Below are 27,687 nucleotides of genomic sequence, written 5' to 3' on the forward strand. Positions count from 1 at the left end.
ACCATGCGCCGCACCGCAGGCCATAATCCGAACACCAGAACAGGCGAACTTGTGAGACACTAAGGGCCTCATCAGTCGATCATAATCCGGGTCCGGAGACATCATGTTGGTTAAGCACAAATCCATAGGCCATTCAAAGGGACAATCTAGGCAGTGAAAGACAGGTTGCACGCAGGTGAAGTAGGAATACCGGAAGGATAATCCATATGCCAGGCTCAAAGTCGCCAATGGCAGGACGCCATAGTATTCAAGCATCCTGTCACGAAGAAGCTGCAGACGGGACAGGCTGTCGTGTGGCACAGAAAGAGCAGCCATTCCGTAGTATGAAAAGGAAAAGTAGCACACCTGCCACTAGCGCCAGAATCAACGGGACACCTCCAAAGACGCTCGAGAAAATAGAATGAAAAAATGCCGGAATCACACCAAAAATAGTTTGGAAAGAGGTCACGAGGCCCGAGCCCACAAGTTTAAAAAAATGAGCCAGGCCGGTTGTGGACGAGGCATTGAAAATTGTTTGGATCAAAGCACCAAAATGTAGGGGGAGGTCAGTATTTAAAAGCGCCTGTACCTCAGTGCGCGTATTTGCTACGTGAAGGACAAATGTTTCCCGGGATGAAGTCAATGGCACCTCCTTTTGGGACAATAGCGCTCTTATTCTGCTCATCTTGTTGAACTCTGCTTTCAAGGTTGGAATCGAAGGCCAGATGGAAACATCCAGCCGCCCATGCGGGGGAGGAAACAGAACATTATTGCAGCAGACAACTCTCTGTGATACAGTTACTATATATGGGATTCCCACTAACATCCCGCAGCAAGCTTCATTATTTAAAACTAAATAACTACCGTTTGCAAGCAGCGTGAAAGATGGTGTAATTACTGGTACTGGGATACCTTTGAGGACGCAGGCCAAATTCGGGGCGTTCACATTATACGCACCGTGCAACTGAATGTGCCTACATACTACAGAATGATCAGGTGTCGTCGTACACTCCTCACCTTTCAGATAAACCTCAGTACCGTCTCTAGTACATCGATACGTAAAAGGGAGGGACCAGACCTCATGTATGAAAGCGGTACCCAGCTGTTCATATCTACCCAGAGCATAGTGTTTCATACAAGATGTAAACTTAACAAGCATTTGCAATGCATTAGGTCTCGCATTTACGCGAGTTTGAGCTATTGACATTGCAAATAACAATGCCTATTGGCATTGTCATTTACAATGCCAATAGCTTTAACTCGTGTAACTGCGAGACCTATTGCATTGCAAATGCTTGTTGTTAACGGCTTCCCTCACAATGCTTTGTAGGTGACTCGTGCTTCCCGCACTCGGTAGATAATTACTGTGCAAGTTCCGGGCTCTGCAGGAGGCACAGTGATTAGAGCTGCCTTGAAAGTTTCCAGAGGTGTCAGAAGCAGACCTGCTGACTGAGACACTCTTGGTTACTTAGCGAGTCTGTTTCATTTTTGCAACATTTTGTCTTTCAGCCTGTTAATTCGTAAATGCATGAAGACAAGGGGGGAGGTAAGATTATTCTTGTTTCGAATACCGTGGCCGGCTCTAACCCTCCCCCTCCTCCAATGTCCGGCCCATGGCTTACAAGAGAAACAGAAAGAATCTTACCTTCCCCCTGTCTTCATGCATTTACAAATTAACAGGCTGGTGGAAGAAATGTTTCAAAAATGAAACAGACTCGCTGAGTAACCAAGAGGGTCTCAGCCAGCAGGTCTGCTTCTGACACCTAGAAAAAATGTACAGGACGGGGCTGCTTTCAGCAGCATGAAATCTCACACAACAAGAGCCGCAAAGAACATTAAATACTATCCTCACTCCTGTTTTCCATTTCTTCGTGGCTCTGGCAGTTCACATGCTAAAGTCTACGCACTCAAATATTTATTTACCAGTTGTGACTGAGCATTTACAAACTGAAGATTGATTGGAACCACAGGGCCTCGAACCAGTGACCTTAGGGTAGTACATTGGGCCGCCAATTTGGTCCATGCTCCCCAAAAACATCCACATAAGCCCAAACTAGTATGAGTAGGACAGCGGTCTCCATAAATGATAAATGTCTTAGCAGAACTTGCTCTCACCAATCACCTTTCACTTCTCAGGGCCTAAGGACCTTTGAGGGTACAAATAGCATATGCGAAGTGCCTTAGCGGAACATTTAGGTCTTAAAAATTGTATGAAAATTATTATTGGTGCATACTTAAGAGCCGCGCGAACATACATTTTTGATTATTTTTTCCCTTCTCCACAGGCACACGCAAGCACCATCTTTCCCAGATTAAACAGTGGGCAGGCCAATAGTTAAGTAGTCCGGAATTGGAGTTTACCATTCCAGCATGGCCCCTTACTTGCCAACTGATGGAGAATTGTTGGATGGTCTTACTTACTACACCTACTATTTTAACAGATTTGGCATTATTTCACAAACACTTAACAAACGGGCACTCATTAAACCACAAAAGCGCATGGCAGCAGACAGGGCATGTCTTACTGTTATTGAAGCCTGCAGAGGCAGTGGGGGAGGGGGGGGGGCGGGAAGGGGTTTTGGAGCGCTCAGTATTGTTGAGATCTGGATTCGCAAAATACAAGCGCTTTTCTTTATAGGTGCTCCGTTTAAGTGCTCGAACAAACAAAGTAGTCCTCAAATCCCATGTTCTTGTAAAAGCGGGCCTGAAACCTAAATAACGCATGGCGCCCGGGACCAGAGTGGGCTGCGGGCAGCAGGCGCCATTGTTGTGGATGTGCCATGTTGTTAAACCAAAAAAAAAAAACACAAGCACTGACTGAGCAGTGGGACGGCCCGAGGGAGTTACAACAAATAAATAGTGTCCATATACCCGCCCTCTCCCTGTAGCACTGCTCAAACAGCAGGTGCATGAAATTAAAAAGGCGTGCCTGATGTTTAACGAATATATTAAAATATATTTAAAAAACTAAGTTTGTTGAGGCGCTCATACCACAATCAAAGTACGCGGCACCAGATCTTGACACGACAAACAATTCTGCACATGTCTCTCCACTGGAGGTAAACGCACAGGGAGCCTGCGACGGGGGATCGGGTGTTGTGCTCCCAGGGAAGGGTTATCTTTAAAAAAGCGTGCATTCTCTATAAAGATTTAACAGGCAGCAAAAGCATGCGGCTGCCAAAGATAAAGCCTGGCCCTAGTCGGGCTGATTAAAAGTTTAAAAAAATGCATGTGCAGTCCCCATTTTTGTATGCAGCTGAAGCTGCCCCAAAAAACTAGCCTGGGAAGTGACATGCAAGGAGCCCCTGTAATTTGAACAAAGAGGAACTCCAAGTTTGCTGAGGAGATAGGGAGGGGTGATTTGTAAACAAGAAGGGACGTGCCGCGCTGATCACAATGGACCGAATATCCACTGGGAAGCAAACAGGAAAGCGCTGACAGCTCTGATGGAAAGAAAAATGTAACTCACTGTGAAAGAGTTCGCCCGAGTGATTTCATTTTAGTGTGCTGGAATTAAGGCAAAACTATGTGTGAAAAAATCAGTATGGGGGGGTCAGATGAGCAATGCGCTCGCTGGGGAAAAGGAAGGCTCAGTTTGGAATAGCGCTCTACCGTGATAGGCTGTTTGGAAAGTTGAATGTAAACAAAAGTACGTCGTGCCTGCAGTAGGAACAAGCAATACTGTGATCCTGACAAGCGATAACATTTCTGATAAAGAAGCGAGATCAGCCTGCAAGATCCAGCCGGTCTGAGGAGCAAAGGGGGGGGGGGTGGAAGCAGTCGCGGCCGAATAACAACAAGAGTGTGATCCTGACAAGCGATAACATTTCTGATAAAGAAGCGAGATCAGCCTGCAAGATCCAGCCGGTCTGAGGAGCAAAGGGGGGGGGGGGGGTGAAAGCAGTTGCGGCCGAATAACAACAAGAGCGCACTGAAGCGGAAACATCAAAGCGGCCGAGAAAGTGAAAGACAACGAGTGCTTTCAGGCTGCCAAATGGTGCGCGCGCCCGGCACACATGCACAGTAGTTGGCGGCCTGAAAGCACTCGTTTGCACTTCCAAAAGTGCTTACTATAGGTCTCGCCAGAGCAGCGCTAAAGCGCTGTCTCAGGCGAGACCTAAAAAGGGCGAACGGGAGAGTTATCAACCCATGTAATAACCACACTGCTGAATCCAATTCCGCCACAGAGAAAGGTAACGGCTCCAACTTTTCAATATGTAACAAGGAATATGAAGCATCTTTCATGGACATGAACTGCTGTTTGTCAGTAAGGTTAAAGGGAAGAAATAATGATGTTGTATTCAGATAGTCCCAGGGGACCTTCCCTGCCTTCAACGTTTGTAATGTCCATGCAAACTGCATAACAGAACGCAACTGGTTTTGACCATGATACAATACTGACATATCATCATGCACAATATCAACAATTGAAGAAACAATATTATCTAATGTATAAATTCGAGAAGAAAGAGTGCTAATGCTGTTATCAATAACTGCTAATACTTTTTCCATATTAGCCTGATCAATAGCTCTCAATCGTGAAGCTGCCTCAATTTGCGACAATTTCCATACTTCGTTGTAAATAGCATACGCCCACCTTTTGGATCTGCCACCCACAGGACCTTTAACAAAATCATTCAAATCTATTTTGTCATGTAATTTTGATAAATGAACTTTGACAGATGCCAAGGTGGAATGTCGCAGCCAGGACTGACATAATTTCCCTACAGAGTATGTAGTTACTGTATGTGACGACTCAAACCGAGGGTCTACGCGTTCCTGAGTATACCCTGGTTTCAGCCCTAGGAAACGACGTTGACAGGTATCAGAACTGCTTTGCCAAATCAACCATCCTTCACTACTAAATTTCGAAATATTGAAAGATGTATTAGAAACTAATGACAGCAAAGCGGGAAGGGACAGATCTGTGTGGTTATCCCAATTGGGGTAAGCGCCCAGATCCGGCACAGAAGGAGAATTTCGTTTTTTAGAAGTGGCCAATCCGAAACAGGTGGTTTGGAAGATGGTTGAATTCAAAAACAATATATGATTTGGTACGAGACAGGCACGGTGCAAAGCTTCAGTTCCCTGAACCTGCCACGGTTTGGAACCCCAAACCGACTTAAGATCAATAGTAGCCTTCCATAGGTCATAACCTTTGATTGACAACTCATCCATAAAGGACTTAGAATAAAGCAATTTAGTGTGTGTCAGTCTAACCTTTGAGGCTGACTCAGGCATAACTTTAAAATAAAAGGATGCCGGGTCGGAGACACTGAAATCAGTAAAATAAGTATACTTATCAACTAATGTAGGTGAACTGCCAAAAGAGGGGGTGGGACAGTGTTCCCATTGGGTAAAATTTACAAAATTTCTAAATGTATTCGCTTTATGCAGGAAGTGATTGCCATAATGCTGAAAACAATACTGTTCCGCATAATTAGCCACATTATCATACAAATCCTCAGCATCAAAAGCGGCATAATATTTCAAATCTGAAAACAGTGCTTCAATTGCGTGCACATCCCAATCATCAGAACGTATGTTCTGTTTAACTACATCACCCATAGAAACACGAAATACATTAGGTACATTAATGACCTCTGTAGGCCCATGAATTTGAAATTTAACAGCATCCCAAGCGATTCCATCCACGACGGGCCAGGCAGTAATATTCACAAAAGTCTGGTCCCTTTTCATGATGTGGGACGAGGAGTGGGGGGCCAAAGTTCCATTTATAAGTCTAATTGTCGATCTCTCTTTGAGATAGTGGCCATCCACCAGACGGAAAAACACTATTACAAATCCAATGGACATAAACAAAAAAATACTGAAAAGCAATAGCCAGATGTATGTCCAAGGGGTAACCAAAAAATGTCTTTTAAACCAACTAGCAAAAACAGCAATGTTCGAAGGGGGGGTGGAGGGCAATAAATTAGTGTCAAAGGAGAAACTGGACCGGTCAAGCGCCGTAGATTGTAAAACAGGCGAGTGACCATTTGTAGGATAAGCATACTCAGTCTCGTCGGGCAGACCACCAGCCGGTGGTATTAACAGGGGATCAGTAACTGACTGCATCTCGATGGCAACATCAGACAAGGTGGTAGAAGCAGGAACCAACATTGAATTTCTTTGCATCGTCTGGCATGAAACTGCTGGAGTCAGACTAAGAAGTATCGGCCACTCGCTGAAGTTTGACATTGTCAATAGAGATGTACCTGTTTTCTTTTCGACCAGGAAGTGGAGGTAAAATGACTGTTCTTGTACCCTGCACTCCAAGCACTGGAACTGGTGCACGATAAGAGGGGCCGAACTCCTTCTTGTTCTCCACCTTCTCACGGACCAGGTCTCCAACTCGGGGTAGCCAGCCGACTACCGGAATCTGAACCTCAGCTTCAGACGTGGAGGGCAAGTGTTCTTTCGAAAGAGAGTCTCTGGCTTCTTGTAGAGTCTGCAAAACAGCACAGTGATCATCTACGTCAAAGGGTGCGGTCGACGCCGCCATGTCTAGACCATCAAGGTCTGGAACAAACATTCTGATTCCGAAGAGCATCATGTATGGGGTCCGCCCACCCAGAGACCTTCTAGGGAGATTATTAAGTGCACGTTGGACGTTATACAAATAGGCTAGCCAGTTCCGGCCTGTGCCTAAAACACGTGCTGTCAATGATTGCTTTAAGTCACGGTTCATGCGCTCCACCACACTATTACCCTCAGGTCGGTAGGGGGACGAAAATTTGACTAGGACCCCCAAATTTCTCATAGCCTCCTTGTAAGCCTTAGAGGCGAACGCGGGGCCCTGATCAGAATGGAAGGTACCACACGCAAAAGTTCCCACAAAGACACGCAAATCCCTGATGACAGTCCGTGAGTCAGCACTCCTTTGTGGCCATACCCAGAGAAAACGTGTGCACGAATCCACTGCAACCAAGATATACTTGTACGCAGTATCAGAAGAAAAAGGACCGCAGTGATCTAAATAAACACAACCAAATGGCTTATTAGATATATACAACTGTGTTTGTGGTGGACGCGCAACAGTAGAAGGTTTAATCTGTTGGCAAATGTCACAATCAAGAACATAAGCGCGCGCTTGTTTATATAAACCAAACCACCAGTAACGTTGTTGTAACAGAGATATAGTAGCGGACACACCGGCGTGGGCTGACGCCAACCCCTCGTGTGCAGCTAGAATCAGTGCTGGTCTGCAGTCCGCGTTGGGAATAATTCTGTCACCAACTTCGTTAATCCTCACTAACGGGACGTTATCAGGACTTAAATGATAAAAATAACGAGAAGGAAAACCCTTCGGGTAATCACTTCCCGTCTCTGTAGCAGCAATAGCTGCCAAGATGTCATCATCAATCTTACTTTTGGATCTTGTAACTGCTGCCACTAAGTATGTAGCCACTGCCGTTTTTGCTGCCTCGTCAGCCAAGCTGTTACCGACAGCATGGACACCAAGTCGTTGGTGACCAAGAGTGTGAATAACATTCACGAGTGGGAGACGTTCTTTAAAGTCTGCCACTCGAACCCAAAGCAGTTTATGCTTAATTGTGCTACCTTTGGTGTCTCGATAATCATTTTGAGACCAGAAGTGTAAGTTGTCATTGTATGACTGGACACAATAAAAAGAGTCACTAACTATTAAAGTCGTGACACGGGGATCAGCAAACTCCAGTGCAAGCACCAGAGCCCGAAGCTCCGCCAATTGCGCGGTACAATCACCCAATGACTGCGTATGCACTGCATCAGATTGGAATTCACCATTTACGAATGTACCTACGACAATTGCGCAAGCCGCAGAATAAGCGTGCTTTGATCCAATCGCGGGCTGCACCGAGCCGTCAGTGTATATGACACAATGGTATTCTTCGAGCGGGCGCAAAGACAGAGGAGCCGGATGAACGAATTCATACTGCAAGTACTCCTGAGTCTGTAATGAGGCGTCAAAGATATAAGTGACATCTGGTGATGTCAGAGTTGTGGCCCATTGTATCCACCGTGGATGCAAAGCTTTAGAGTTCGGTACACTTGCTTTAGTCACTGCCTCTAGGGCACGATACGGTGTTACAACCAGAATCTGTTTCCCATACGACAGTGCGCGTTCTTTAAGGATCGCCATCTGTACAGCAGTCAGAACTTTCTCGACCGTGGAAAAACGTAATTCAGCAGAGGTGTACAAGTGTGATTTATACGCAATGGGGACTGTATCGCCCTCATTAAACGTTAAGTACGTGAAACCCACTGCGCCTGGTACTATTCTTATTACCAGGTTAGTGCGGTTATCACGCGTCAGCAAGTATTGTGAAGCAAGAAGATCAGCCTGTAAAGACTGTAGAATAGCAGTGTGTTCTAGCTTCCAGCTAGACTTCGAAAAGGAAGGTTGTACCAAGGCATAAAGCGGTTTGATACGCTGGGCATAATCAGGAATATACGTACGTCCGAAATTCAGAAAGCCCAGGAGAGATTGTAATTTTTTCAGCGTCGTAGGAGCGCGCAAGCATGCGCATTTCTCCAGAAAGTGAGGAGCTAATCCCTTACCCTCATTGTTGAGCTCGTAGCCCAAAAACAACACTGTATATTCCGCGATGTGAGACTTCGCAAAATTAAATTTGTAGCCATAGTCTGCAAAACTCACAATAATATTGTCGACTCGAGACAGATGAGGCATCAGCTCATCATCCGTAAGATAGATATCGTCAACATAGGAGTATGCATCGGGGTCTATTCTCTCTAAGAGAGAGACCACGCGAGCGGAAAAGACGCCAGGGCTATTTTTGTAGCCCATGGCCAATCTCGTAAACTGTTTTTGTTTGCCGCCCGAAGTAAACGCCGTCCACTGGCTACTCAGTGTGGACAGGTTGTGGCTAAAAAAGCCATTGGAAATGTCAAGTGTCGTTTTAAATCTTTTACGCACAAGACTGTCGACAAGAGCCGAGCTGTGTGTATTTTGTACCGCGCAGGTCCGGCAATGGGAATTTAGGTGCCGGTAATCCAAAACTAAACGGTACAAGCCATCAGGCTTCGTTACAGTGAATAAAGGGTTATTCATAGGGGACACACAAGTTTCAATAACACCCTGATATTCCAATTGTTCAAGGATCGCCGCGACGTGTGGCCTAGCTTCACGACGCATGGGATATTGGGGTTGAGGCTGGGGCATAGACCGCAATGGAATCTCATGGCAGGGGGACAACCGGTCCCATCCCACCTGAGTACGATATACCGCCGGCGCAAGCGCCAGCGCCCACTCCTCAGCGTACACTTCAGCCTGGTCCTTAGGCACCGTGTGCGCAAAGGACGGGAGGATCACCTCCTCCCCTCTAGGAGTTTCTAAAATGAAAGCGGGGGGCCAATCTGCCTCCGCTAGGAGGATATCATAGGTGGTAGTCAGATTATCCCAAAAAATCCCCTTAATTGTACGTTGTATGTCACCCTCAATTAGTAAGACTATTTCATAAAGTCTGTCAGGGGGAGCCACTCTGGTGTCAGCTGTTTCAACAGTAACCATTATATCAGTTGCTGTCGCCGCCAGAAATGGACGCAGAGCTTGACGGACTATGGTAATTTCCGCTGCGCTGTCCAGTAGCGTCAGTGCCCATGTCCGGTTCCGAAGCTGTGTCCGCACTATCTGAGGCATACCTTGCCGTCAGAGCCGCCACTTTCTTCTTCTGAAACGGGGGTCTTTGTCATGCAAATTCGTCCTGCTTGCCTTTACCCTCAGTCTGTCGGGGCTGGTCACGTGTTTGTGGTGCACCCCGACCTTTGCCACCGCCTCCGCCACCGGACTGTGAAGCCGATGTTTCCTGTGAAGAACGAGGAGAACGTTGTTCAGAAACCTGAAATCTATCAGGAGACTTAATAGTAGCACGATCTCGCAGATCATAAGTGCGTTCTCTACTTGACTGAACGGGAGAGGCAGGCCGAGAGCCCTGTTTCTGCTGCTGCTTTCCCTGTTGTTTAGACCGCCAATTTTGTTTTGGAAAGCTTGGCCGGTCATCCTTACCAGAGGCTTCTGCCTTACCCTGCTGCTTAAAATCGGGAGTTTTGATCACAGGCTTAACTCCTAAAGAGCTACGACCTAAATCTCTGTATGCACCTGAGATTATTTTCGCAAATTCCCGCGGCTTATCCTCCTCAGCAACTTTCTTCAGTTCATTACGAACCTGGAATTGCAAAGCATCACCCTTAAGGTTACCCATTATCATGGTAGCCACCAGGTCAAACTCTCCGAGGAGCCGCATCCCTAATTCTATCGCAGACTCCGCACCGTGGTTCTCTTGAACACGTTTAATAACGGAGGGCAGCTGCAACATAGAAGGAGTGCCAAAGCACTGCGCGTACGTCGCTGCAAAGACCTTACCCCAGGTAACACAATCATCTATGTGGGGGACCAAGTCTTTAGGCAAACTAATGGTGAGGATCCTGTGTTTCTCCACAGGAGATGTATTCGGGTATACCGCTTCTATTTGGTCAAATTTTTCAGCAAGCCAAAAGGGGAAATCATCCCTAGTTTGGGGGCGCTTGCCCATAACAGAATTAACCATAACAGGACTAATGACCACCGCGTGGTGGTCAGTAGGCTGCCCCGCAACAGCAGGTGCCCCCGCCTGCATATTGCGCGACACGTACTGCACTAACGCCCTATATACCGTAATAAGGGCAGTGTGTAGTACACGCAACTCAGCCACCGTCACCGTGAGGTAACGGGGATGAGGCGTAAATCCGGCTAGTACTGGCCAAGTGGCCCCTGCAATTGATAAAAGGCCCATTCTTGGCGGTATAACCACATGGGGAAGGGCGCCATTAAACCAAATATGATGCTGCCAAGCAGATATTGGTATTTCTTGTGTCCTATACGGTGTATAGTTCGCTGGCACGGCAGTGGCAGTGTAAGAATGAAAGGTATTCTCATCCTCACTCACCGCCGGAATCGTCACCCAAGAGTAGAACAACTCATAGGGATGAGCCGCATCGGCTCCCACCACAAAGATGACGTTCATACCATTGTCCGGCACCCCATACTGCGTCAAATGACGTTTCAGAGCTGCACGGCTATGCGCCGCAATATCTACCGCCATAAGGACAAGCTACACTTGAAGTATTCAGTAGCACAAGGGTTCAATAACCTTTTTAATGATCAAGCTTGAAGAAACCTATATCAACAGAAATAGGTAGGTTTAAATCCGTCAGACTTGTTATCCAGAAACAAGAATGAGGGTGTTGTGGAGTAAGATAAGCACTACTAAGGCGTTTCAACTCATAGACCAAACGTTAGGTGCGCCATGTTGCAGGGATTCTGCTTATATACAGAACTATGCGTAGAACCCCAGGACCTCAGTGAATTGTGGTGTACCAGAAACTCACCTCAGAACCCAGAACCCAGTATCCGGCTAGCATAAGTGTCCCATTCGTTATCCGAGGTTTAGCTCGGCGATCCCAATGAAAAGACAACCCAGAACAAGCGACTCAGTATACTCTCAGGAATGGTGGGAATCGGAAAAACCTGTTCGTATATTATTCTCACATCAGTCCACAACAAGAATCAACAGAGACACGGTGAAAATAAAAAGAGTTTATTTTTACAGACCACGTGTCCTAAGATGCAGTACTTTGGCTAATACAAGCAGACAAATGATTAAAATCAAAACCATCAGCATCGTTACAATACCATAGAATATAAAAGGGGTGATCATGTTATAATGACAGTGGATACTACCACCTTCCCTTTACTAAGAAGCTAATATTATTATTAGGCTAATAGAAGGTCTCTTAGGCTTGAATAGGGGACCCCATACCTCAAAGATCAGCTTAGTGAAATCACATCACAGGAGCATCAGGAGTCTTCTCGCAGGAAGGCTCGTCTTCGGTCTGAATATAAAAAAAAGAGGGCTGCCATATTAAAAGCACCAACTTTCAGGTATTTTGCAGCTGCTTGTGTGTTATGGCTAAATAGTGGGTCGATCAACCTAGAGTGGAAAACATGCATTGTCTAACAACCCAGACTGTTTGTCACATCATGTACAGACCAAGGTCGCTGCGCAGAGCTCAGGATGGTAACAACAGATTGCTCTCGTGTGAGGCAAAGCTCGAGTCAGCAGTTTGTTTAAGCAATAACATGTGAACGCAGTGTCGTGCGCAAAAGCAGCAAGATGGCTTTCTAACATCTAACGTGGTTATGCTAACTTAACAATGTATGTACGTATTAAGGGAGTCCTTACAACACAACCACAGTGAAACTGGATGCAGTGTATCCACACACTCCTCAGTGCAACACGGGGAAACCAACCGCAGTGTATCCACACGCTCATCAGTGCAACCACTGTAAAACCGACTGCTGTGTATCCACACACTCCTCAGTTTAACCACAGTGAAACTGAATGTCGTGTATCCACATACTACTCAGTGTAACCACAGTGAAACCGAATGTAGTATATCCAGACACTCCTCAGTGCAACCACGGTGAAACCGACTGCAGTGTATCCACATACTCCTCAGTGCAACCATGGTGAAACCAAATACAGTGTATCCACACGCTCCTCATTGCAACCATGGTGAAACCGACTGCAATGTATCTACACACTCCTCAGTGCAACCACGGTGAAACCGGATGCAGAGTATCCACACACTCCTCAGTGCAACCACGGTGAAATCGACCACAGTGTATCCATACGCTCCTCAGTGTAACCACGGTGACACTGAATGCACTGTATCCACACACTCCTCAGTGCAACCACAGTGAAACTGACTGCAGTGTATCCACACACTCCTCAGTGCAACCACAGGGAAACCAAATGCAGTGTATCCACACACTCCTCACTGCAACCACAGTGAAACTGAATGTAGTATATCCACACACTCCTCATTGCAAACACGGTGAAACTGAATGCAGTGTATCCACACACTCCTTGTCAGGGACAGTGCTCAGGTTTCTTCACAGAGGCAGAATGATGCTAAATCCCCATGCCCACCTCCCAGAACCAACTGCGTAATTGCAGCCGCTCTAGGCAGCGTGAAAGGGGGAATGGGACAGAGAAGAGACACTCGTGCTCCTGGACTTCTTCTTAGCTGGAAGTATTTCAGGAAACCTAATGCACAGATGAGACAACTATTTAATTCTGCACTTACTGTACATCCAACTACTATTAATTAACCTTATCAGATTGCCTACCAGGTTTCTGCAGGAGTTCATCCCCTCTTCTTTTCAGCAATTATACGGGCTGATTTTCGCTTGAGACCTAATGCACAGGGAGATACAATTGGTTAACCAATCCTACTCTTCCTACTTCTCTCTAGTTTTCTACCTTGTTTTCCCTTCTCTCTCCTTACCATAGAACTTGGTCTCTTGCTTCCTGTCCTTGATAGGTTTTAGTTAATATTATTTATTCCAAGGACTATAGACTGATTTACTTCTTTCTCAGTCCTTGAACTTCTTGTTCATGTAGGAAGTATCCTGGTTTTCTCAATGTTCAGCGCAGGCCCAACTTCTCAAGGAAACGCTCAAAAAGGGACAGGGAAGGAAAACTAGGAAGGAATAAACGGGTAAAGCGCAAGGAAGGTGATTTGAGAAGCTTGAGCGCTGGGTATAGTCTTAGCTGTAAATATATACTGTGAAGATAGTCTCGGTCATTTATGCTTACTTGTTCAGTGTTGCTGTTCAGCTCTGGAACCGGTCTCCTCAGCTCAACGGTAAGCCTACCGGAGCAAGGAGACCCTGCTATTGCGTGGTAGTCTATTCTGCGATTAAGCGAGTGACTTCCTTCAACTCGCACTCACCAGGTACTTGAAGAATCCACTTGTGGAAGTTTAAGGCACGACTCTGCCGACTAAATTCTCCTCACAAGTTCTAATTAATAGCTCAGGGATTTACAACTCTTCACTCTAAAGACTCTTTCTCACTAGCGGACATAGCGACCGCTTGAAACTGGAACAAAGGCAGCGCTCGGGAAATTTCTTACTGAGGAAGTGCTTCAACCTTCCTCTCACGACTGAGGCAAAATTGAATTGTGCGGTAGAATGCACTCTGTTCCAACACAAAGCCTCCTCTCTCGCGAGATTTCAAACCCCCCCATTATTGATATTAAACAGTCTGGAAAGCACGGCGGCCATCTTGGAAAGGAGTCTGCCAACCACAAACTGTAATCCAGCTATTATGAAGAGAGGGTTTTGCAATTACTCGATGTTTGCCTACAGTCTTTTTCTGTATTATACTAATATTTAGGCATTTCCTGACACTCCTCAGTGCAACCTCAGTGAAACCAACTGCAGTGTATCCACATACTCTTCAGTGCAACCACGGTGAAACCGAATGCAGTGTATCCACAAACTTCTCATTGCAACCATGGTGAAACCGACTGCAGTGTATCCACACACTGCTCAGTGCAACCACAGTGAAACTGACTGCAGTGTATCCTCACACTCCTCAGTGCAACCATGGTGAAACCAAATGCAGTGTATCCATACTCTCCTCAGTGCAACCACGGTGAAACCGACCGCAGTCTATCCACACATTCCTCAGTGCAACCATAGTGAAACCGACTGCTGCGTATCCACACACTCTTCAGTTCAACCACAGTGAAACAGAATTCAGTGTATCCACGTACTCCTCAGTGCAACCACAGTGAAACCGAATGTAGTATATCCACACACTCCTCAGTGCAACCACGGTGAAACCGACTGCAGTGTATCCACAGTCTACCCCGTACAACCACAGTGAAACCGGATGCGGTGTATCCACACACTCCTCAGAGCAACCATGGTGAAACTGACCACAGTGTATCCACACACTCCTCAGTGCAACCACGGTGAAACCGACCGCAGTGTATCCACACACTCCTCAGTGTAACCACGGTGACACTGAATGCACTGTATCCACACACTCCTCAGTGCAACCACCGTGAAACCGACTGCTGTGTATCCACACACTCCTCAGTGCATCCATGGAGAAACTGAATGCAGTGAATCCACATACTCCTCAGTGCAACCACAGTGAAACCGTATGTAGTATATCCACACACTCCTCAGTGCAACCACGGTGAAACCGAATGCAGTGTTTCCACACACTTCTCAGTGCAACCACGGTGAAACCGACTGTAGTGTATCCACACACTCCTCAGTGCAACCACAGTGAAACCGAATGCAGTGTATCCACACACTCCTCATTGCAAACATGGTGAAACCGAATGCAGTGTATCCACACACTCCTCAGTGCAACCACAGTGAAACCGACTGCAGTGTATCCACATACTCCTCAGTGCAACCATGGTGAAACCGAATGCAGTGTATTCACACACTTCTCACTGCAACCACAGTGAATCCGACTGCAGTGTATCCACACACTCCTCAGTGAAACCACAGTGAAACCATATGTAGTATATCCACACACTTCTCAGTGCAACCACGGTGAAACCGAATGCAGTGTATTCACACACTCTTCACTGCAACCACAGTGAAACCGACCGCAGTGTATCCACACACTCCTCAGTGCAACCACAGTGAAACTGACTGCAGTGTATCCACACACTCCTCAGTGCAACCATGGTGAAACCGAATGCAGTGCATCCACACACTCCTCAGTGCAACCAAGGTAAAACCGACTGCAGTGTATCCGCACACTTCTCAGTGCAACCACGGTGACACCGACTGCAGTGTATCTACACACTCCTCAGTGCAACCTTATAAGAGAAGTAGAGGAGGGAATTCTACCTCTCTTTGATAAAATGATTGAGCAAGCCATTCTAAAAGGAGTGTTAGGGAGTCCTTGCAATCATGGGAATTAAAAGAACAAGTGGAAAATGGAGGATAATACAGCACCTGAGAAAAAGTAATACTGTTGTCCCATGTTGATGTATTGTATTGTAGAACATGCAACATCAATTGTCATCCCCTTGCTTTTAGTCGCAATTAATTATTCATTTTGTAGGTATGTTTTGTAAAATTGCGATTTGTTTCGCTATCTTTTCATGAACTTTAATTGGTTGTTGTTATTATTGCCTCATCATGAAGCCTGTCAATAATGTGAAAACTTATAAAATGTACTGTTTTTGGGATATTTGCTGACATTTTATTTGTGCCCTTTTCCAAGAGGTAGACTTCATGCCAGTCCTCTTACAGATTTGCGATACTAGTTTTTATCCTCGGAATTCCAGTGAGATTTACAAAACCTCTGCAAGATTCTGCGGAGTTCCACTCAACCACCCTGACTATGACACAGTGCCACCCAAGAAAAAAAGAGTTCTTGCCCCCTACCCCGACTCCTGGGCTTCGGGCTTTACACAAAGGGCCAACATGCAAGTGCAGTACACTTGCCATGGTCTGTTACCTGTGATTTACTGCATGTCAGCATGCTGGCTGACACACTATAAGGTGCAAGGACACCACGCTGCAGACCAGAAAATAAACAAAATAAAGATAAGGCTGAAATAAAATACTGCCTAAATCAGAGGGGAAAACCTGCCTTTCCCTGTAAAACAAGTCCTGGTCTTAGCAGGTGAGATTTTCGGTGGGAAGCAAAGAGCTGCTAGGGAACAACATGACAAAAATAAGGCCTTGTTAATATTGGCATGTGGTACTGCGAGTTGTGACACTGCAGACACCTGATACTAATGACTGCGAGCTCTGCCTTTTTAGAACACCTCAACTCCCAACTAGGCAGTGAGGCTTCGGGAACAGCCTGGGGCAGATTTACAAGCCCCTCGCATTACTTTTGCGCTGCCGTTGTGTCACTTTTGTGATGCAGCGGCGACGTTAAAGATGCGGCCCATTTACAACGTGACACATCTAGGGAGTTGCATCACGTTGTAAAGCCCTGCGTCACATTATACTTGCGTCAGGTATAATGTATGCAGGGTGGGCGTCCCCATGCAAAAAGCCACGTAGAGCTGGCGCAGTGAAATTTACAAGATTTCACTGCGCCACTACACCTTCACTGCGTCAAAATCCCTATGCCTGCTCAGACCAGGCATATGGAATGACGCAGGGCTTTTTGAATTGGACTCACCCATCTGTTGTGGTGCATTGCTGGAGTTGCGTCACTTTCATGAGCAACTCCAGCAATGCGCCACTTTTGCGCCAACAGTTGCGTCAGAATTCAACGCATCTGTTAATCCTTGCGCCATTGAGCACTGTATTGTAAATACAGCGCATCCATAGTGGTGCAAGGACATTTGGCGCTGACGCAAGGAAACTGACGCATCTATGCAGATGCACCTGTTCCTTGTAAATCTGCCCCCCTATGTCCTACCTCACAAACCACACGACAGAAGGAAGAAACCAAAAGCTGGACCCCTGATGTCGGTGCGAGTGGTGAGCTCTTGGCGCTTCTCAACCATGCTGTTGAGAACAAGGGTACATCAGAGGGCCTATTCTTATCTGTATGAGTACACTCATTGGTACATCCAACTCTGCGCCCAAAGACGTACAAAGTATGCACATTTCGCCTACACACAATAAGCGCCTCACCATTCTGGGTAGAAAGCGCAGGGGCCCCATGTGCTAAGGGCACATCTTCAGATCTTTTAATCATTCAATCCTGCCCCCAACTCCTTCCATTCCAGTGGCTAAGGCACCGGAAGACATTGTCAACATAGTGAGTGTAGCCTGTCTCATTTGAGGAAGGATCACTATGAAACCCTTTAACTTAAAAAAAATATCCTTTAGAAACTTCTGAAACTTCACATTGTGACTCCAACACTTTCTGATGGCTCCAAAGGGCAAGGAAGTTTAGTCCCTCTGCAAAGAACACATGCTGGTGCCAAAGTGGCGGCTCCAGGATTCTGAAAACGTTCTGTAACCGTGAGGAGGAGCTCAAATAGCGCTCTACATAGAATTAAACAGTAGCATGCATACCATCGACTCAACCTCACAATTTATACCAACCCTGGGCATAGTACTACACTACACTAACGGAGCATGCGTAGTTTGTACTAATTTGCACGCTGCATATTGCACGTAGCACAGTAGAAAAACTGTGCTTAATCACGTAGCGTAACAACAACATCCACAGATGCTTTGATAAAGCAATTTTACATACTAAAAAGCATATAATCAATTCATTTGACTCGTGAGGGACATCTAGGAACGACTAGTTGAACTGCAGCTCTTTGTAGAATTATTTTGATATTGGATACTATAATATTCACTGCCCACTGCTAATCTCGTCCCATAATGCTTTGCAGGGCCTTTGGTTGGGATTGTTTTTTTGCCAGTAACTGTGCTTGGGGTGGTCCTAAGATGATGGGACCACCACCGAATCGTTCAACAAGATGTGCTTTTTGTTTTCAAGGCATATGCTTGGTTCTCTCCCTAGGTTAGGGAGGATCCCAAAATCATCACCTCTCTCACTGCTTGCTAATTGTTCAGTTTCACTTTTGTGAAAGTACTATATGCTCTTTAGCATATAAAGATAGAGATACTTATTTTATCATAACTGGCACTGTGCAAGATGCTATTTGCAATTATTGTACAGTGCAGACAAGTACATAGTGCCATCAGCTACGCACTACGTAGTAGGGTGTACTACGCGTACTTCAAAGTATACTACGTGCAGCTACGTGTAGTGCTACTAAGCAAACTATGCCCAGGGTTAATTTATTCAACTAACACCCCTCACCTTTGCACAGACTGACCCTTAGGAACTGGTAGCAAAACCTCAAAGAGTAACATGCGGAGCAGGGAGATTTACAAACAAACAATCTTTTTCACGCTTCCCTGCCTCGAAGTGTCAACAAAGTGCACTCTAGGGACACTGGCAACAACAGCCCCATGTCAGTCAAGCATAATAAGCCTCAACAAAAGGTCACCCCCAAATAAGAATTCTCATCCCATGTTCACCAACCACAGTAAGCCTTACTCACTCAAGAAGAAAGTGTCATCCCACAAAAGATACTGGATTCCGGACAGAATGGAGAAAGCGCAATGTGTGACATGGAAACAAAATCCAGCTCTAAGCCCATAACTACCACAGCACTCCAGTGCCAGCACCCCATCACTTCTGTGTGGCTGTGCAGGATGTGTCTCTCCCTACTCACCTTCTCAGAGGAAGCCCAGCTCTCCAGAGATTGATGGGGGATGATTAGGACTCCCCCTTCTCGCAGCAGGGAGATGACCCAAGCAGCAGCACAGATCTGACAGCAAAAATCACATCGAGAAGCGGCGTTCTGCCTGCACAGCACCAGCTACACACCGAGTGAGTTAAAGGGTCCTGCCCATAAACCCTGGTGCTGCACAGTCCACTCAAGTGCCAGCTGCCCCCCTTCTCTAGTTTTGTTGGGATATTGCAAGGTGAGATAGGGTAGACTCAAGGGAAAAGGGAGGAGGTGAAACCTTCTTTGTCTGGGATCTCTGAGGCATGTGATCCTAAATGGACTTTCTGGTTGGCTGGGATGCGCAGCAAGAGGTACGGGGCTCCCACACACTGGCCATCCCCTCTGCCCATCTGTCACTGAAAACTCCCACCCTAAAAATGAACCTGATTGGTATTGTGCGGAACCATAACATTTGAGGCACATGTACCTGAGCTGGGGGCCGAGGGGCTGTGCACTGCAACAAATGCAAAAAAAGTCCTATTCACAAAAATAGATATGGTGCAAGTATCAGCGACCTGGGCCGCCTTGCTTTGGACACATCAGTGGGCCTCCTTGTCTTGAAATCACCTGAAAAGTAAAGATGGGTGCCAGTATACTCGGCCACGTGGAGAGGCAAAACTCTGTGAAATCTGCAGGCGGAGTGGAGTTTACACCCCACCCCTAATTTTTCTACTTAAGAACATTCCTTTCATTTTAACTAAGCAGACTCTGTTAATTTGCTATTTGATGTTATAGAAGAACCTTTTTCCATTTCTTAGCAGACAGTTGTTGTGTTGGTCTGTCTATTGATATACCCTATGTGATCCTCTTGCAAATACTATAATGATTATTTCTTTGAAACCATGTTTCTGACTACTGTAAATATTTTAAATCTTTAATATGGCCTTACCGCTCCAAAGGCAAAGGCCTTTCACTAGGGAGCGGTCCTTTAATGGCTGGTATAGCCTGCTGCGGAGGACTATAGGTCCATTACATCATTTGACTAAGGAGGGCAGAATGTGTTAATTAATAAAACAAAGGGGACCGAGACCGAGGGGGTTGAGAAACCTTTGTTTGACAGCTGTTGATGTGAATGTTCAACAGTTAGGAGCTGCATGCACTGCCGCGGTGGTTAATTATTGAACATTAACAGCAGTAGCTATGAAAGGGGCTGAAGTCCACACCTTGTTCTCCCTGGGCTCGACTAAACTTCTTTTTGTTGTTCAGGTGAGCCAGGGAGATGCAGGGGCTGAGCAGTAATCCCCCCCCCCCCACCTTCCGAGACGCCATTGACACTGCGAGCTACGGGAAGAAGGGTGGAAGGCTCCTGGGGCCCGACTGCACAGGCACTATCTTTTGCTTTTCTCTGCCCAATCCATATATTTCGGAGAGGCAGGGGAAAGAGAGAGGCCGTGTATGAAGACACTTTAATGTTGAGAGCAGCGGGCCTGTATCTGGTTTTGGAGGCTGCTGCTCCTTGTGTTCAATGGAGATCTCAACATTCCAATGTTCTAAGCTTTGTCCTACGAAGGTTTGAGTCCAAATTCCAGCTCTTGAGTCGCCATCCTTTGGGGCTCACAAGACTCCACATCATCCCTTTAGATAATTTATAAATAAAAAGCGGCAACACATTGATGCCTTGTTGCTTTCCGTTTCTCAGTGTTCCCACGCTGCATCAGCTTGACCTTGAGTTGCTGTTTCTCAGAGAGCATGTTTGTATAAATCTAAGAGTGTGGTTGACTGACTTATGGACTGTGGGCAGAATTATGTAGAAGGACTTTAGCATGCCGTTTGTGAACCAGATTGTTCTGCTTCGCAAGTTTCATGAACTGTAAATGGACAGATGGGAGTTATGAAGTAGGGTCTGAGTTGTTGGGGTCTGTTCTCTGAGACTGTGGGTGCGCTCCACATGCACCGGGACTTTTCCCAGCAGTGGGATCATAGATCATGGTCTGGATATTCATAACCATAGTTGCTTCACAATGGTTTTCAGAGAACAACAGTTCATTTTGTTTTGCTATTTCAGGACAGTAATTTATAAGATGGGATAAAGTGCGATTGTCGTCTGATGTAAAACCTTCTCTTTACTTCCTTTCAAGGTATTCTGGAATGATCAGGCAATGCTGCGAGGTGAGGCTGACACCCTTGGAGGAAGAAACAAATAACTGTCAGGTAGTGTTTCCTAGCACCCTAAGTTTCCTAGTTTCCTGTTTATTCTTTCTCTTTTCACTCTCTCGATCTCAGTTTATGTCTCTCCAACTTCAGTATTTGACTCCCTCCGTACACTATTCTTGTTGCTATCAGACTTTGTGAGAAAGTGCCATCTTTCTTGCATGGTATGCCCCCACTTTTATGCTGAATTGCTGAATGTACTTTGACTGGGTGTACCCTGGACTCCTGCCAATCAGGTGCCCAGGGCCTATGTTCCTTCCCTAAAAACACAAAACCCAAATTGGCAAACCCTGGCCACATGTCAGCCCCTGGTAAATGGTACCCTAGGTACCCAGGTCCTTTTGACCAGGAAAGGCCTCTAAGGGCTGCAGCACTCATTGTGCCACACTTAGAGGCCCTGTACCCTAACACAAACACACTGCCCTTGCAGGCTGGGTGTCTGGGTGCAAGACAAAACAAAGAATCGACATGGCACACATCCCTGTGTGCCATGCCCATCACCTACACTGCCATGGCATACTTCAGCCACCCCTCTAGCTGGGTGCCCTATGCCCATGGTGTGGGCACAGGAGCAGGAGCCCTGTGCCCCTACAGTACCCAGGTCCATTCCTGGGCAGTGCTGCCATTTAAGAGTACATGGTGCTGAGAGCTCGTCAAACACGAACTCCACAGCACCATAAAGGCAGCACTGAACACTGAGAAGTTTGGTATCAAACTTCTCAGCACATTAAACCCACACTGATGCCAGTGTGGGATTTAATGTACCAAGCACCCCAGAGGGCATCTTAGAGATGCCCCCTAAAACCTAACCTACAATCCACGTCTGTTCCGAGGCTGTCTAGGCTGCCACACAGCAGACATGTTGCTGGACCCCTGGGTAGGAGAGCCCCTGCTCTCCTGGGCCTGCAACAATGCACATCCTGGGCGAGGTGCTAAATCTCCTCCCCCAGGATGGGCAGGAGGAAGCTTCAAAGGCATGCCGCCTCTGTGAGCTTCCCCAGGCCACTGCAACCCCCCACTCTGGCAGGAAGCTTGGCCGGAAACCCCAAATAAGGACAGGGGATGTGCCAGCCTGCCAACCCCACCCCTCAGGTGGGCGAGGTGAGGTGAAGCACATCCCCGGGCTCTCGCCATCTTGAAGATGGGAAGCCCTACCCAATCAGGACTAGGCCACTGCCCCCCTCCCACAGGAGAGAGGCAGGATAGGGGGTGTACCCACCCCAGGACAGGGACCCATTGGTCCTTGCCCTGCACCTACCTGTAACGCCCCTAAGTCTAGTATTTAGGGGCACCCTGAACCTTCCTTCCCCAGATTCCAGATTCCGAAATACAAAGAAGAGCTAGAAGAAAGAAGACCTGCCCTGCAGCTGCTAAGGAGAGGAAGACACCAACTGCTTTGGCCCCAGCCCTACCGGCCTGTCGACCCTCGAACCTGCTCCTGCTCCAACCCGGCATCTCTTGTGGCCAGCAACCTCACAAACCCCGGAGGACCTGGCTACCCTTCAAACTCTAAGCCCCTGGGACTCCCATGAGTAGAGGCTCTACTCAAAACCTACTTCTAATCCCTGGCATCAGCCCGGAACCGCGAACCCAGCACACTCTGCACCAGCCAAGCCTGGCCGGTGCCGGAGTGAACAAAGACCACGAGGACGACCCCACGGCGACTGTGACCCCGAGTCTGGCACCCAAGGACCTCCCTCGACCCTTATGAAGAAGCCTGCAGCCTCCGAACAAGGTGCCCCCCCTACCGCGATCAACAGAGGGTAAGATTTCCCGACACCAAAAGGCACCCCTGCACACGGCACCCCGCGGCCCCCTGTACCCAATCCCGGGGTACCTACCTATCCTCCAACTACCCAACTTACCTCTTGAAGTGGTGGTGGCACCTGAAGAATCCTCGTCCCCGAGCTTGCAGTCTTTTTCTAAACCGGAGATTTCCCATTGAAATCAATTGAGCGCCCAAAGGCTCAAAAGCACCCTGCATCCAGCCGCCCGAGTGGCCCTGGCAGTGTAACCTCTACACCTATCTACTTCCCCACTTGCCCTGAGTAAGTGACCAGGAGCCCAGTTCCCACAGCTGCGTGGCTTGCTAGTCAGCAGCCACCAACCAAGGCCCCCCTATCCCTCATAGGATAACATTGGGCCTAACTCTCTCTGCACCCGGCCGCCCTAGTGCCGCTGAGGGTGAACCAACTGTACCGACCTGACCCTGGGGGACCCCTGAGTCTATGCCCAGAACTTCAACTCTGCCAGTCAAGTACTTACCTTTAAACCGATAACTTTATTTCCTTCATAGGGTAACATTGACTGGCTTTTTCCTGAAATTTCTTCTAAGTGTGGACTTTTCAAATCTTAAAATATTCACCAAAAATCAGCCGAGTAACGAAAACGAAAATACTCACCTGCTCTTAGGATCTTGGTGCCCAGCACTGACTCTTTTCTCCCATAGGAAATCATTGACTGTTTTTCTGTGAAATTTCTTCTGTCAATTTCTGCAATCTTTAAATATTCTTTAAAAATCGTATTATATCTGAAAGCGTAACTACTTACCTGTTTTGGATAAAGGTCTCAGTACTGAGTCTAGGTACCCAGTACTGGATTACAAAAGTAACGAGAACATACTGTACCTGCAACTTGAATTTTCTTCCATAGGGAATCATTGACTGTTTTCTATGAAATATTTTCTAATTGTCAACTTTTAAAATAGCTAAATATTATTTAAAAATCATCACAGTAATTAAGTCGACTTTTATCACTTGATTCTAAGTGCTGAAGTAATCTGTTGCAAATAACTTGAAACTTCCATTGAATTCAATGCATTATTGTGTTTAAAATAGTGTTGCCTATTGCAACCACTTGTAACTGTTTACAAAAGTCAATTGCATATTGCAAAAGTATTTATATAAAGCATCTTATTCTGAGAAAGTATATTTTAATACCTATTGTTGGTTCTAAAATAAAACAAGCATATATTTTTTATATATAAACCATTGGCCTAGAGTTCAGTTATTGAGTGTGTGAGACTATTTGCTGACTGAGTGTGTACAACAAATGCTTTACACTGTCCTCTGATACTGCCTTACTGCTCGACCAGGCTACCACTTTAGAGAGTAAGGTTATATCTAACTTTAGCCTCTGCCAAGCCTCTGGGGACTGTGGACTCTGTACACCCTGTACCTATTTGGGAACAGTATATACAGAGCCACTTTCTCACAGACTTCCGATAATAACCTGATGAAACATGTTGGGCACCTAGTCTAGGTCAGGTTCCTTATCAGGGCAGGATGCACTGGGCTGTGAGCACTTGCCTCCTGTTTGCCCAGCAGTTCATTTACTATTGGTGCATTTGTCTCCTTCTCTACACCATGTGATACTATCCCCTCTCTGTCTGGTCTTTCTGCATCTTTTCTCTCTGGATCTGACTTCCACCTCTTTACGTCCTCCCATCCTGCCCTTTTCTGTCTTCTCTGCCACTTCAGGGATTGTGTTGGGTACTTGTGGTGGGAGTGGAAGATAGTCTATTTTTTCTTTCGTTCCTCTGTTTGTTTTGTGTTTTTTCTTTTCTCGCCCTTTTTGGTTTCCTTTAATGGTGTGATGTGTTTCCTTTGTCAGGTGTTGCAGTGCCCGGGCCCTGTCGGAGGAGTGTGATGAGTTCTGGGCCACCAGGTAAGTCCTTATCATCCCCCAATTTGAAATGGTGAATTCCACTGAGCTAACTGGACACGGCCTCAGTCTATGGTGGCATTTGAAGCAGTGATTACAACAGGCCAATTCCCTTGTTCAATTAAATGCCCTTTCATAGATCACTGGAAAAAAAGAATAAATGAACACTTCCAGTGTGCAGTGGAATAAATAGCATTTGATAATTCTTACAAGTATTACAAATATGTTGGCTGCGTCTGATAATCCGTGTCGGAATATATGTCTAACTTGTGATTCTTTCTTAAATATTCACTTGTTTTGCTTTCACATCCTTGAGTTCCAGTGGGTCCAAGCTCCCTTTCTACATTGTGTCCCAGATCTGTTTCATCACTATGAGAAATGCAACTCAAACTGATTTCCTTTCTTGCTTCTATAAATGCTTTCTTTCTGCAAAGTACAAAGTCATAAATATTTGTTCTTTGTGTTGATTTACAATATCTAACTCTATTTCTCCAGGTGACTGAAGCATGAACAGATAAAAGAAGGTTTTAATTTAGTGAAACACAAGAAAAAGGTTTATTTCAAGGAAAGTTAACACATTGTCGAGTTCTAGAGGAGAAACATATTCTAAGTGCCAGGAATGGTGATGAATTTGGAGCGGAAGAAACTGCTGAATGTGAAAGTTGTCTAATATTTAAAGAAAAATGACGATTAATGTTTACGAAGAGTCAGTTACTGATATTGAAGAGCCTCTGAAATATGAATGGAATTAAGAGGTGAATTAAAAATCTGCATCTACTAATTGTAAAAATATTTTCACTTAAAAGAAACATTTCAAGATTGGTTGAACAAAGAACATTGGCTACAATTGATGCCCACACAGTGCATTTAAGAATAATCAATGTTGTAAATTCTGTCTGATGGTTTATCAGAAATGCCTTGGAGACCCAAACCCCTCCCAAACAACAGTATCCGTGCATGTAATGTGACAGAATTGTCAGAAAGTCAAATTACCGCAGTTTAAAAGAGCGAGCTTTTGTCTACGTCTCAAGTGATTGTGAGAGAGAAGAATTTGTTAAAAAAAAAAAAATTATAAATGCTCTTTCTTATTACAGCAAAGACGCTGGATTATCATTTCCAATATCGAAACATTATCCACCACCAACTCTGTCTCTTGGGTTGATCAGAGTAGTTTCAAAGTGTCCCGGACCGCCAAAGTCGATCATGTACCTGCCTTAGCTACTAGAGTGGCAAAGCATGTCCTGGCACAAAGTTTAGAAGGGGACAGTGCTATGTATTGCTAATTCATAAAACCATCCTGACATGCCCTAATCACCTGTCACTACTTGTATGAACAAATATACTTAAACGGCAAACACTAAACCCCAAAGACCTTATCAGGGCTTTTAAAACTTCTAAATCGAATCTGATAAACTGGAGTCACAAAATGAGTTTAATTCAACTTGAGAGAACTCACCCAGGCATCACTTGGAGAAGTTGAATCCATCTCACTAAATACAAGGGGCATCTTGGTGAAAGCTTATAAAACAGGCTAGACAGGCTGCCTTTAAAAGTAGGAAAATAATCTCCAGATAAAAGCTATAATTAGTTAAATACAAATGTTAAGAAGAGCATCTGCAGTGTATTTTAGAAGTTAATGCTGAGTGTAACATATACGAATACAGACTCTGGAATCAGATTCAGTCTTAACATGGCTGGTGTCCAGGAGCAAACCCAACATGGAGACTCACATAACTCGAATAAGAGTAATGGATGTGAGAACAGCTTTAGTTATCAATCCCACCCCACTAAACACGAGAGAACTCACACTGGACAAAAAACCTATCAGTGTCCTGAATGCCAGAAATGCTTCACTCACAAATCCTCTCTCATTCAACATGTGACAATCCACACTGGGCTAAAACCGTATCAGTGCACTGAATGCCAGAAAAGCTTCAGTCAGAAAGGTAATCTCACACGACATGAATGGATTCACAGTGGGTACAAACCTTATCAGTGCTCAGAGTGCCAAATAAGCTTTAGTCATAAGGTCAGTCTAATTTCTCATGAGAAAATCCACACTGGGCTAAGTCCTTATCAGTGCTCAGAGTGCCAGAAAAGCTTTAGTCGGCAAGACTGTCTCATTCAACATGAGAGAACACACACTGGGCTAAAACCCTATCAGTGCTCAGAGTGCCAGAAAAGGTTCAGTCAGAGAAGTCATCTCACTCGACATAAGATAACACACACTGGCTACAAAACTTATCAGTGCTCAGAGTGCCAAAAACGTTTCAGTTGTAAAGGAAATCTCAATCGACATGAGATAATCCACACTGGGCAAAAACCTTATCAGTGCACTGAATGCCTGAAAAGCTTCAACCGGGAGTCTAGTCTTGCTCAACATGAGAGAACTCACACTGGTGAAAGACCTTATAAGTGCACCGAATGCCAGAAAAGCTACAGTCAGAAAGGTAATCTCACTGAGCATAAGAAAACACACACTGGGTACAAACCTTACCAGTGCTCAAAGTGCCCAAAAAGTTTCAGTTGTAATGCCAGTCTTATTAAACATGAGGGAATCCACACTGGGCAAAAAACGTATCGGTGCACTGAATGCCAGAAAAGCTTCAGTCGGAAAAGTTATCTCACTAAGCATGAGATAACACACACTGGGTACAAACCTTATCAGTGCTCAAAGTGCCTAAAACGGTTTAGTTGTAAGGCCAGTTTCATTAAACATGAGAGAGCTCACACTGGTGAAAGGCCTTATCAGTGCAGAGAATGCCAGAAAAGCTTCAGTCAGAAAAGAAATCTCACTCAACATAAG

General features: G+C 45.8%; 1 protein-coding gene across 1 annotated transcript in view; it reads left to right on the plus strand.

The window, feature by feature from the left end:
• LOC146770470 (uncharacterized) overlaps positions 1-27,681 on the plus strand; it is a gene marked incomplete at its 3' end in the record, with an annotated part of 69,034 nt that extends 41,353 nt beyond the window's left edge. Inside the window, exons 2-4 of the mRNA XM_085640426.1 lie at positions 21,146-21,218; positions 24,831-24,884; positions 25,377-27,681. Of these exons, the coding sequence (XP_085496552.1) occupies positions 26,518-27,681 (1,164 nt within the window). The remainder of the gene's footprint in view (positions 1-21,145; positions 21,219-24,830; positions 24,885-25,376) is intronic.
• Between the last annotated feature and the right edge of the window lie 6 nt (positions 27,682-27,687).

Source organism: Triturus cristatus, unplaced genomic scaffold (assembly GCF_964204655.1).
Source record: "Triturus cristatus unplaced genomic scaffold, aTriCri1.1 SCAFFOLD_797, whole genome shotgun sequence".
Lineage (NCBI taxonomy): Eukaryota > Metazoa > Chordata > Amphibia > Caudata > Salamandridae > Triturus > Triturus cristatus.